The 13906-nt window shown below is 40.2% G+C and overlaps 1 protein-coding gene across 2 annotated transcripts in view; it reads left to right on the forward strand.

Moving 5' to 3' along the window:
* The window catches only part of gpc1b (glypican 1b), a 158381-nt gene that overhangs the window by 24713 nt on the left and 119762 nt on the right, over positions 1–13906 (forward strand). Inside the window, exon 1 of one of the 2 annotated variants that reach the window (XM_077557560.1) lies at positions 6349–6941. The exons of the other annotated variant lie outside the window; for it this stretch is intronic. Within the exon in view, the coding sequence (XP_077413686.1) occupies positions 6782–6941 (160 nt within the window). The 5' untranslated portion in view covers positions 6349–6781. Of the gene's footprint in view, positions 1–6348; positions 6942–13906 lie in introns of those variants that run through there. 2 annotated transcript variants of the gene reach the window in all.

Below are 13906 nucleotides of genomic sequence, written 5' to 3' on the forward strand. Positions count from 1 at the left end.
CAACCATGCCCAACATGTGCTTTGTGAACTTGGAGAATATGCTTGGCTGTACCACTTGGGAAGTCCTGTGGAAGGTACTGCAGGAGAATGGGATACCAGACCCCCTGATACATGCTGTTCAGTCCCTGCGTGTAAGTGTTTGGTCCGCATTGCTGGTAGTAGGTTGGATTTGTTTCCAGTGAAGATTGGACTCTGATTCTGTTCATACTCTTTAAGGACAGGATTTCTAGGTGCAGCCAAACTGTTGACAGGGTCAGGTTTGGTTGCCTCATTTTGACATCTCTGCCTTTTGTAGATGTTGTGGTTCTGTTAGTTTTTGTCATGCCGTGATCTTCACCTGTCGCTGGAGCTATTAGCAATTTGTCTAGCGCAGTGTTTCACACTATCCAACCTGTTTTCCATTTCTCCCGATTCCAACGCAGGTAAGGATCGTTATCAGGCTTCTCCAGAGCTTGCTGATGAGCTGTCATTAGAATCAGCTGCGTTGGGAATAGGGAGACATGGAAAACAGGCTAGAAAGTGTGCCCCGAGGACCAGGGTTGAGAAACACTGGTCTAGCGGTTGGGATGAGAATCAGCACTTCCAAATTGGAGTCCTCATTCGGTCAACGGTAGAATAGCCTCTCTGGGTTGGGGATGTGAACCTGCTTCTGGTGGAGGATTTCATTTTTAGGTGTTTAGAGTGAGGGCAGGATAGAACGATAGATCACCTGGTGGATTGGTATGGCAACTGCAGTAAACTGGACTTTCCATCGGTCCGTAAATTAATAGGTTGACGTTCCCACCTTCACTAACGTTTAAGAGCTGTGGATGGTGAAAGAACACAAATACAAACAGAAATGAGTTTCCTCCGCAAGGTTTCCCGCTCCTCTTAGAGATAGTGTGAGAACCTTTATCATCAGGGACAGGACTCAGACTAGAACCGCTGCTCCTCCACATTGAAAGGACCCAGATGAGATGGCTTTGTTTAAGATGCCTCCATGGCTAGTCTCCCAGCTGGCCTCGGAACACCTCAAGACCCACTCGGAAGAAACGGTCGAAGCGGGTGATTTAGGAGGAGGTCTGGCCTTCCCTGACCCGGTAACGGATAAGCGGAAGAAAATAGTTGGAGGGATCAACCTAACATGCTTGGTTTTAAAATGGGGAGGAAGCTCAAGTATCCGGAGAGGACACACAAAAGCATAAGGAAGAAATGCAAACATCACACAGGATGGAGCCAAGATTCAAATAGTAAACCTGAGCAGCACATTGGAGGTCAATTAAGAGAGTCAGACAATAAAGCATGAATCTTATGACAAATCCAGCTAACTAAAGACTTTCAAAATTTAATTCCGAGTCAAAATGTGATTAAAAGTCCAAGTGTTTAAATGGCTCTGGCCTGTAAAACTGGCAAAACTGACTGGAGCTTCTGCATGACTCGCACAAGATGAAACAGTTGCTTGGCACACAGGAGAAGCCCACAAGAAGAAACGTATTAGCGAAGGTGAACCGTGTCAGGCAAAATCCACAGCGGGGAAACTCCTGAGGACCAGCAGGTGACAGGTGAAAGGCACGCTGGTACTCGCCGGCCGTTAAATTGCATCGCGAGGAGTGATGCGGCCACGCGGTACGTGTTTGGCACAGTGAGAAAGAAGCTCAGCGCTGACCTGTTCTGCGGGAGGGCGCGGGATGGGGGATGATGAGGAATGATGGGGCACGCCTACAGCTCACCTGGGACATCTGGCTGGCTGGAAATCAAGATGTCAGAACGCGTCGTAAACATTCCAGCGCCATTAGAGCCACGCTCGGCCTCAGCCTGCTGTAAAGTGACAGATGTTTCTTTCAATAGCAGTGACACGTAATGCTATCCCAAAACATGCCATAAACTATGTTTATACATTGGAACACTTTTTTTTTTTTTTTTTTTTTTTTTTAACCAGTACTGTGGTCATCTAAAACAGAGGTACGAAGAAACCAACACCCGAAAAATGTTTTAGCTTTTCATTACCAACACTGAAAATTCGATTGTCATGATCGTTATTTTGTGTTGATTAGATGATGTTTTGTTTCATGTTTTTCCTGTGTCCATTTTGTCGTCTGGTCTTGCTCTTTAGGTTTTGTATTCTACCTGTTCTTGTTAGTCCGGTTCCTGGTGTTAACCTATCAGCACCCTCCAGCCACTTGTCTTGTCCAGGTGTACCTTAATCTGGTCAAGTTAGCTTTTTTATTGCATGTTTTCTTTCAGTCCTTGTTGGTACATTGTTTCTATATGATGCTGTTGTTGGTCACGTGGACTTTGTCATGTCATGCACACTGTAAAAAAAAAAGACTATATTTATTTGAAAGTACAGGGAGCGTTTTGAGCACATTTGACCAGTTTATTTAAAAAAATAAAAAAGTTACTTAAGCGTTTGGTTGACGAACAAACTCATGACTGACCCTCAGCTTGGGAGACCGCCACTCTACCACCTGAGCCATGCCACTCTTGCTCTTTGCCACTACACTGCATTGCTGGTGTGTTCAAAATAAGATCAAAACCGGGTTTTGGGGGTACAAGGAGTCCGCCTGACACCATCAATGCACTAACGCACAGTAGGAGCGGCATGGCTCAGGTGGTAGAGTGGCTGTCTCCCCACCTGAAGGTTGTGTTTTTTTTGTGTGTGTTTTTTTTAAATCCACTCTCCTTGTAAAATTTATTTTGAATTTCTGACTGAAAAAAAACATTATTAGTTTTTTTCAAGTATTACTTTACTTTCTTCTTTTTTTTTGTTTTCCGTTTATGTAGTGGTGTTTTTTGTTTGTTTGTTTTTATAAATAATTTCTCGTTGAAACTTTTGTACTCCTTGCCTCCCTGTTTTCCTGCACTTGGATCATCCAGCTTTTTGCCACCAAGACCCTCAACCTTGATGTAGATTTTCTTCCAAATATGCACAATGGTGCCAAGAGATATGATACAAGTGACCTGATTTACGAGTTTTTCAAGACATGAGTCGTTGTTCCGGACATTTAGTTTTGTTTGGTTTGCTTTACCTATAAAACCTTAAGGTACAAGTGCTGGAAGTTGGCAGTGAACTCAAGCAGCAGTTGGGCAGAAAGTAAACAATTCCTAAAAAAAAAAAAAAAAAAAGACTTTGATCTGTTTAATGCCACTCACAGTTGAAGTTTACTGTCAAACTAAACAAAAAATAAATAGAATTTCATGGTGTGTACGTAAAACATACTGTAGCTTAGCCTTTCAGTCTGCTAGCTTAATGCTAACATTGACACATAATGATAAACACCATAACCAGTCTAACAAATAACATGTATGTGGCGATGGTACAGCACTTTAAGCAATGGATATTCAAACGATATTTGAATTTTGTATCCCCTGCGAACACAAAACAAAGCAACATAGACAGGCTAACAAATAGCATCTACAGCAACCTATTTGGTGTATGTTTGTGGATGGATTGACGGACCTTCCATCAGCATTGACTGAATTACTCATATACACAGGTACACACTAAAAATAGATTGGTTAAAACTACTACCAATCTAGTAGGTTAAGCTCATATTGGCTTGATTAACCAATAGATTGGTCAGGCATACCAATTTATTTGGTTAGCCAAACAACCAATAAAATTGGTTACAATAGAAGATAAGTCTTGATAGAGCACTTGGAAATATATTTAGTGTATCAATTGATTGTATTCTAAATGTATTTATTAATTATTGTAAATGATTACAATATATTATATATAAATATAGAGTTTAAAAATGGAAATGTGTGTCTAGATAGGTCACTAGGCGTGACCAGTTTAGTGGCCTACTGGTAGAGTATCTCCCTTGAGACTGGAAGGTTGTGGGTTCAATCCCTGGCCGGGTCAGAACAAAGACTATAAAAACACTAAGCACTCAACATTAAGGGTTGGAATTGGGGGGTTAGATCCCCAAATGATTCCTTGAGCACCACTGCTGCTCACCGCTCCCTTTGGGGATAGGTCAAATACGCAGAATGAATTTTGTCCCATTTAGGTGTGTGTGACAATCAGTAGTACTTTTTTTCGGGATTCCCGAAAAAACGTCAACCTCTAAAACAGATTAACCAATATCTTGTTCAGAATGACCAATTTGTATCAATTGGCCCAATCACCAATATATATTGGTTGAAAACACCTACCATTTTAGAGTGGCAATGGCGGAGGCACGTGGTGCCACCTACTCCCCCCCCCCCCCCCGGCGGCCACCCCCCTGGTTCCTCGATATTCAACAATATTGTCAATGCCTACTAAATATTTGATATCTCAGCTCTTGAAGCAGATAGAATTTTTTTTTTTTATCAACCAACAGCTGTGTCACATCTGCGGGTGTGTTTTTGGACACCGTTGTCATGCTGCCTATGTGAATGTTAGTCCATGAAAAGGCATAATTTACTTGTTTTTGTTATTTATTTGTATGCTTATTGTTCAGTGTTTTGAACTAATATGATAATAAAACATGTGTGTAAAATTAGACACAAAAAGAAGAGATTTGATGTATCAATCTTGTACAGTAGGAACAAGCTGATTTTTTATAAGGACACAATAAAACAATTAATACATAAGAACAACAGAAAACAATATAATAAAAACAAAGTAAGGGCTCTTTTTAACCTGTATTTCTTATACAAAATGGTCCATTCAGATATTATCATTGTATTCAATTATGAAATCAAAATCACTTATAAAAAGCTGAAACAATATAAAATCAAATGAAACAATGTGATCATCAAAAATAAATTTATTAATGTGTGAACTTTGACATCCAAAAAGATGTCAAACGGGCAAATAATTCCTGCATCAGATTAAGCTCTGAGTCTTGAGTCCTGTTTACTAACACAAAAATAACTACAGCTAATAGATTTTACCACAGGAGAAACAATGGAGAAAAAGTCATCTTTTGGTGAGGTAGGGCATCAACATTTTATTTTTTATTTTTTACCAATACTTGAATTTCACTGTTTCCTTTTCTAATTATTGTGTACAGGTCAGTAACTGACATTTGCCTTATTGCCGCCAAGTGGCTGAAAGCTCTAACGTAACTGAGCAACTCATTGACAATTGTAACAATGCATTGAATTCATAACATATTATTTCATGCAACTCACTAGTCAGCGCTCACAGCCCAAGGTCAGCATGCAAACGGTATGGCTGCATGGTTAAGAACCACTTATTTCGACATTTCGGGTATGAATTTATGGCCACCCCTATAGGAGTCATGGCCACCCCAATGAAAACTTTCTACGCCCCTGTAGAGTGGATGTTTTAACCAAAGGATCCGTCGGACACATAACGACCAGCTAGATTGGTCAGGTCAAATGTAACCTTTTTTTTCTTCTGTTTTTAGGGTGTAGTATAACTAATACATGATATGCTTTACAGGGATGTGATTTTTCCGCTAATTCGCGGAATTCCGCTTTTTTTTTTATCTCCCCCCCAAAAAAAAAAAAAAAATCCGATTTTTTTTTATTTATTTATTTATTTTTTTAGTAGTAGTTCATTGTGTATGCACATGACTCCGACAGATAACATCTTCTGCTATAACAAAGACATTTGTGGTATGCTCTAATATGAGTTACTTTTCATTTGGTCATGATACAATTATTTGTTCATGAAATTTGAACTCTTCAACATTATTTATGTGTTAACTTAGTCATCACATTAGTTAGATATGATGATATTCTCAGTGATAGTTTTTAAAAGCAAAGGCAGTCCAATGATTTTGAATGTGACTGATTTTGAGTTGACTAAAACTGCCATTTTATATGGGATAGTTCAATATACATTGAAAATTTATGCTGTTGTTTTGTCTATTTCTTTGTCATGTGAGTGCATTGAAAGTACTTAAAAACACGGAAAACCCATGAGCTACGGGCCCCGTGTCCCCCCACCAGGGCACTGCCCTGGACCTAGCTGGGTGCCAGCGGCCCCCAGACCCCCGGCTAAATTTTCAGATAATTTCACTTTGGTCATATCACATCCCTGTCTTTATGTTCTGTCAAAAGTGACTTATAAGTAAATTAAGACTAATACTATGACAGCTCACTGATTCACAGTAGTTGTGAAATTCTTCTTCATTTCTACATAACTGCATAATTTATGTATAACAGTCACTGTCATACTCATGCCTGGCCAATTTAGTCTTAAATGCATGTTGTTGTTGTTTTTTTCCAATCCTATATTTTGATTTGACACCCCTCCCCCTTTTCAATCGACCACTATGCCGCTGCTTGAGTTCCCACAGCGCGTCAGAGCATTTGAGTCATCCCACAGACACAGAAGCGTTAACTGTGCGCACCTCCCAGTTGAGATCACCCCCCCCCCCCCCCCCCCACCACCCCCAAACGCCTCCTTCCCTCCCTCCCTGCCAGAGTCCTTCCTACCCTCCCGGCTTGTCCTAATTGCCGGTACAGACGTGTCGTGCATGAGGCTGCGCAAAGGCAGGCGGCACATCGGCAAGCTCCACGCTGGACTATTTCCGACCTGACTGACTTCTTTTATTTCATACCTCCTCGTCTTTCTCCTCTTCTCAACTGGAGCTCCAAAACAAAAGTGTGGAGCGTTTTAGTGCACCGCGTCTCACGGTTTTACCTTTTTTATTTTTTTCCTCTTTTTTTATTTTATTTTTATTTTTACCCGACGTCTGCGGTCACTTCAGGAGTGGATAGATTATTAACCGCACCGTGAGACGACTGTCTTGAGTCCATTTTTTCCTTAATTGCTCCGGATTTTTTTTTTTCCTTTTCCTTTTTTTGCACTTGACTGAGTTGACATTGCGCCGGGATGGATTCCTTCATCGTGGCAGCTCTGGTGCTGTGCTCGCTCACGGCCACAGCCTGCGGGGACAAAGGCGCCGGCAAAGCCAGGAGTTGTTCGGATATAAGGCACTTTTATAGCGGGAAAGGATTCTCCCTGGACGGCGTTCCCCAGTCCGAAATATCCGGTGAGTGACAACACCTCCGAGCCTTGGCTCAGTCATTGAACGCACCACGTGCTGACGAGAATGATTACCAAAAAAAAAAAAAGTAGAGGAACAAAAACGACTTCACTTTGTTAAAGTCTATTTAATTGGTAAAACTGCCCCTGCAGTTATTAGTAAATAAACACGTGCAGCTTGCAGTCATGTTTCATTTTAAATATACATGATTTATTTTGTGTATTTTTTGCTAGTCAACACAAAATAGTCAATCGGTGGTTTGATGCCTCATCAGAAATGCGTTTGACACTTTTGACAACAGTTTGGAAACAACCGTTTGTGATCTTTGGTGTTGCGCACGCGCACACACGCACACACTCGCAGCAGTCTGGCGGCTGGGAATTGTTGCTTATTATAAATGAGCAGCCGGTCACTTGAGTGCGATCTGTGAGAGCACCGTGTTACTCATCACCGTGTCATCCGCAGTCTAATGTCAGCCTCGCTTAGATGATTACACGTGTGCTTCCTTTGGAATTCGGTGGGGACGCGCACGCGCACACGCAAATCGTTTGAGGTCTGGCAGGTATAGTGGAGAACATGCACTGACAGGAAAGACAGCAGGCTCTGATGGTGCATGCTTATGAGTTTCTTGTATGGAAAATTTTCTGGACAGAGAACGCTTGATGTTATGTGCTGTCAGAGATGGCGGAGTCCCCCAAGGTCCAACGTACCCTATGGTTTATTATTTGAGGCTTTTTACAGAGCCCAAACTATGTACAGGTGTGTTCCCAAGATGCACAAGTCATTTGAAGGCTATCACCTGCCGTGACAAGCCAATGGCTTATGCATAATAAAGGAATGATACACAGTAGACTATCTAGAGTACAATATATTTCAGACATAAACTTTGTTTGGATTTTCAACCTTGAAGTATCTCGTTGTTGGCCATGAGTGCACGCACACTCAGGTGTCTAGATAAGTTCAGTTGTTAAGAAGTGCAAAATTGTTTCGTGAAACATGAAAAACTGACGTGATGAAGCCACAGATTTTTTTGCATTATTGTTGTAATCTGAATAACGATGACGTATTTTTACGCCATAATTGTTTGGTAGAATTTTGTGAAGTTATCATAGTTAACACTTAAAAAGTCTCTAACTTTTATTTATTCATGTATGTCTAATTTGTACAACTTTTTACTTTGTGGTTTGTATGCGGTGATGGTTGTTTTTGAAGTGCTCCATAAACAAGTTTATTTCAGCAGAAGCCTAACCTATCAGACAGAAGCACTTATTCGGGGTTTACCCCAGATAACTTGCGAAACCTGGTGGTCAGGGAATATAAACATAAATAAATAACATTTTACTCAAAGGGAGAAAAAAATCGCTTGTCGTATGTCGAAAATCGTAAATTGTGGCACTTTTAATGCCTCAAATTTGGAACAGGCCCAATTATTTGCCAGTTACTGATACATTGGACAGTATAGCGTGGGATCACTTCCCACCAGCTTTTGAAGTACAATGACATATTTTTTGGGTACTCCCCTCCAACAAAATGTGACTTTTAGAGCAGGTGACCTTTGGAACCAAACACAGTGGACGCCACTAAGTACCTGCAGTCCAGCCTTGCTTAACAAGAATATAAACTTTAAGAGCGTGAAGACTGTGCTGTGCTTGTGATTAAACTTATCACGTCACCATACATCAAAAGGTGCAAAGGACCAAGTAGTAACCCGAGACTTGGAATTTTATGGCTGGACTGTAGTGAAATAATTAATGCTCAAGCTCTTCCTCCCTGCCTTTCTTCCCTCAAATGTGTGTAATCCATAATGCATTAAAGAAAACCTCCTTTCTCGAATCAATGATATGGAGCTCAACTCAAGTCCAGGTTAGATAGTGAAAGCAGGCACAGGCAGGCAGAGGAAAGGAAGCTTGAACTATTTTCCTCCTTGTGTCTCCGTCTCCAGCCTGGAGGACATAAATAAGCACTCTGGAGTGGCTCTAGTCTGGCATATTAAACACCTCGGTAAAAACATGAAAGCTTCACTTTATGCCTCCCAATTATGAGCCGCCTGAATATTGAGGCCGATCCCTGACATTTGGCTGAGGATGTTCCCCTGCTGTGACACCGGGGCTTGATCAGGCCTGAGCTGCACTCAAGGTCACCTCGCCTCACTTCACGACTGCCACCACACAAATAATAATACTTTGCGGCACTGAAAAAAAAAAAAGGTAATTAAAAGGAAAAGGCAAAACTACGACGGCGTATTAGGGCCACATATAAATATATTTTTAGAGGGTAGGCGCAATATCCCCCTCCCAAAAAAAACTCGCAAATTTGCAACTTTATGAAGGGTCAAATTTGCGAGAACCTTCCCCCCAGAAACCTATAATACAAATACACGTAGCGTAGCTCTCGTCTAATGTGAGGATTTGTTGATGGTTAATGGGACACTGTTTATAAAATGAAAAGGCAGGATGTAGGGTTCATTCTTAATTTGAATTTTACCCGTCATACACGGCAGCTAGAGCGACAACACTTCCTGATCCCCTATCAGCTGACTAAACACTAACCAATCAGTAGCTAGCATATTTTAGGTAAATGCAAGTGAATGACGCAGAGAAGCAGATTCGACACATCAACTTAGCTACTTGTACAAAAAAAATGTATGAATGTGTGAATTATAATTCTTGAAATGTACAAGCAAATATACATTTGTATGCTTGATCCTTAGCTCTTTGACTGCCAGACGTTTTCAGAAAAGGGATGCTGTGGGTGCCAGCCGATTTTAAGCATTTTGACTGATCTTTCAAGGTCCATAGAAAATTATGTGTTTGGACTATGGAAACACACATACTGCCAAAACAAGATTGGACTCTCATCTTCCATCAGAAAAAAAAAGTTTGTTTCTACCTTATTCCGTTTTTGAGTAATCAACAATAGAAAATGGTTAGTTTCACCTGTTTTGAAAAAAAAACGTCTTTTAACGTCTTTGGCACTCCTCCATAGGATTTTACGAAACGTTATTTAACGTTTTTGGCAGTCAAAGAGTTAGGGTGTGGCTATCTCCTTATTTGAAAACTGGACCAAAAAGTATTGCCACAAACATTCGAGTAGTATGCTACATGTATTTCTCGTAAGTTTTTTTAAAAAGTTTTTTCTCTCGTAAATTGGCCACTTCAAATTTACGATTTTTTTCTCAGAATATTTCCCCCACCCTCTAATTTTTTTTTAGATTTAAGCGTGGCCCTAATACGCCGTCGTACAGAACAGAAGCCCAGGAAGGAGAAGGAGCCAGATGGGCTGTCATGGAAGGACAAGGCCCTGCATGGCCCCTAGAAACAGGATGTGGCCTTCCGACTTCCATAAAAATAACTATACTATTCTCTATAACAATTAATCGATCATTAATTACATTGCATAGAAAAAATCCAATATCTCCGTGGAGTAAAGCGTGATCAATTTTAGTTCAGTCATTACGCTGCAGCAAGGTTCAATGAAGCGAGGAAATAAATCTGTTACGCAGAAACAAAAGTCATTGTTAACTTAAAATGAATGAATGAACTGTTCAATTTCTCAGTCAAGCGTAATTAGTTGCGGACACGGCTTTCCTGTCATTGTTTTCCGAAAGAAAAGAAAAAAAAAGGAAGATTGATTTTCCTCCTCCCGCCTTGTCCTCGTGGATAATTACCATCACCGCAACTTATCTTATCGTCAGTGATGAATGCTCCTCAACTCAGATTTTCTTCTCTGCCCTGCACTTTAAATGAGATAAAAGAGTCGGAATGTTGATTGCCTGTTTTAAAAACAAAAAAAAAAAACAAGGCGAGCTGCCAGAGACGTGTGCAGACGAAGCTGGTAACGTTTTGCTCCAGCGCGGGCATCCCCGTGCTGCGTTTTTGTTGTTGTTGATTGCCGGTTGCCAGAGGCTGACAGTGTGTTGCTCTGTGCTGGGAAATGTCATCTGTAAGTGCTGTGCGAGATTGTTGCTCAGCACCCCTGCTAGGAGCTGCACACTGACTCCACTGTGGCGTAGAGAGAATGAGACAGGCCGGTCGGCACGGTCGCCCACAGCGACGGGCTTGTTTTGAACGCGCCGGCAGCAACGATACAAGCCCGCAAATGTTTAATAAACACATCCCGGGTAGAAATCTTCTTATCCGTTTGAGTGAGCAGAATGATAGGACAATAACTAGCGGATGACTTTCGTTAGGGTGATCACTGATTTAATCTTAGGGATAGCATTTGTAATGTGTCTAACATCAAACATCATTTTGCAACCATAGTTGGGAACTGAAGCATAAGCTGCAAATCAACCTTGTTCTCAGGCAGGAGAAAAAATACTACAATTAGTTGCCTGGTGAACTGAGAGACAAATAATTTCAGATTCAGAAAACAACAAAAAAGTGTAATAAGCTGACCATGAACTCATTTGCTTCCAAAAACATATAAAAATTGTTCTATTTTAAATATTGCCATGGTCCCAAAAACATATTTATATGTTTTTGTTTAGTTTTTTAATGTTAAAGGCTATACAGAAGACTTTGATGCAGTCTCTCACCTGAAGAGGTTGCTTAAAGCAATGGTAGTTGTTACAAAAAACGGCCAGCAGGTAGCAGCAGAGTATAAGAGATCAACCAGGGCCATGTTGCAACAAACTCTTATCCCCACTGTTTTCAACAGGGTTGTGAATATTGACTTATGCTAATTGCTGCGAAACGGAAACAGATACAAATATACTTTTTTTCCTGATGAAAGAAGAGACTCAATTTTTTCTTTTGGTAGGTTCCATGTTTTTATAGCAATACAACACAATATTCTGTGGGCCTTGAAAAATCAGTCAAAATCCAGTAAAAACAGCCGGGAGCTGCAGTGGTGAAAATGGCTGGGAGTGAAATGAATGAATGAGTAAAAACAAAAAACACTTACTTGAGAGAGTTAAGAAAAAAAAAAAGGGAAGAGAAAAAAAGCATCAGGAAATAGAAAGAACCTGCTCTAGTTTGTCAAACTTTCTTAGGAAATTTATTTTTACAAAAACTGAGATAAAAACAATAGAGCTTGGATTCGTACCCAAAATCCCTATTTCGTTTTTCTTTTTAGTTTAAAAAGACTTGTTGTAACTATAATCCTGCTTCACATTGTGGTCAAAGGTAGGATCCTGATCGGTTAGTACGCCTTTTGGTGCTAAAAATCCTTGTTGGACCTTAAGTTAGCCACATGTTTAAATTTATTTAGTGATATGTAATGACTACTAATTCTTCTTTTATTTCCATTTCTTCCTCTACTTTCTTTTGGTGCATTATCGCCACCTTCTGGCCACAGGCGATAATGCACCAAAAGTTTTTTGCAACCTTCAAAACACAATTAGGTAACAACGATTTTGGCAGCCAGTCCGAGCTCTTATTTAAATATACATAAGTCGCACCTGAGTAGAAGTCGCACGACCAGCCAAACTATGAAAAAGTGTGACTTGCAGTCCAAAAAATAGGATCAATTAAGCCAAACTTCAGCCACAAGAAACTATCAGAAGAAATCTTCTGTTATTTATTATTGCTGTTTTTATTATCTTAATATATCTGAGATTTCTTAACAAAAATGAGTCCTTTTTTTGTTGTTGCATTAACTCTCCTGACTAACGGTCAAAGTTCAGAAGGTAATTTAATTGGTCATCGGTGTGCCCTCCTGTGGACAAAATTAGCAACAACAGTTAATTCTTAGTGAAAAACTGCTGTTCAGTCCTCATGGGCCAACTTGGACCCCCTGATGGGCCTGTTCTGGCCCGCGGGCCATATGTTTTGACCCCCCAATTAAAACCTGTCACGGCTGGTAAACGTAGAGAAACCCAGACAAAAAGAGACAAAGGTCCTTGGTGTTATTATGCTATTCCGCTTCTGAACTCTTTTACATCAAATTCACTAATGTCAACTGAATAAAAAGCTTACAAAAAGAAGCCTTGATTGAACATCTTCAATCATTTCGTTCCATAATGATTTCCTTGAATTAATGACTTGTTTTCACCTTGTGGTGTGGAATAAAACTTCAACTTGAATGGCACTTAGTAGTGCAGACATGGCCAAATGTATAAAATAATGTAAGTAATTTTTGCATCATCCTGCTTAAATGGCGATGAAAACAATAGCAACTCAGTGATGCTTCTAAATAGATTTTTTTTTTTTTTTTTCAATACCTTGAAACTGTAAGTACTTAAAGCAGCAAAGCTGCCTACATAAATAAAAAGCATGGATAGAAACTACTGGAAATGTGCGATTCCAGGCAGATGTACACAATCCATCCCATTGTTCTCCAGATTTAAACTGCAAGCATGACACGGATTTCCATGTTCCGGCATTGTGAGTGCAACTCATTACCAGACTTGCAGATAAGAGCGCCGAAGCTTAATTGGAGATTGTCAGCATAAACGCGAGGAGACGGCGAGATCAACGCTTGTTTGTATCGTCGTTGAAAATGAATCTCTTGCCTGAGCTTGTTGACGTGTGCGCGTGACGGTCTTGCCAACATTTGTGTGTGTTCACAGAGAAATGGCCCAGCGTAGTTGCTTGGTTTTTATCTTAATTGTCACACGAGTGTACAAAGTTAACCACTGTGATATTTTTATTTTTTTACAAAAACAACAAAACATCTCCAGTTTCATTGTCATTCTTTGGAATAAAGTCTTGCAAAAAAAGAAGAAGCAAAAGGTTAATCCTCGCTTAACTCAGCTTCTACTGAGGTTCGCTGACGCTTCAATAACGTGGAACTCTATCATCACCTTAGGGGCTTAACTTTAAAAATAGGTTTGGAGGATTATCCAAACTAATTTACACAAAACTTTACAGCAACAACGAACTTGTTCAAATGTTCTCTTGTATTTATTGATGATGTGATTACTTATAAAAGTAGCAGGATGAATTTTCAAGTGACCTCACTAGTCTGAACATGACATTCTGATTCATATTACCTTTGTGGAATATGAAATCCAGTCATTTTTTATCCAT

The sequence above is a fragment of the Vanacampus margaritifer genome, chromosome 2, assembly GCF_051991255.1.
Source record: "Vanacampus margaritifer isolate UIUO_Vmar chromosome 2, RoL_Vmar_1.0, whole genome shotgun sequence".
Lineage (NCBI taxonomy): Eukaryota > Metazoa > Chordata > Actinopteri > Syngnathiformes > Syngnathidae > Vanacampus > Vanacampus margaritifer.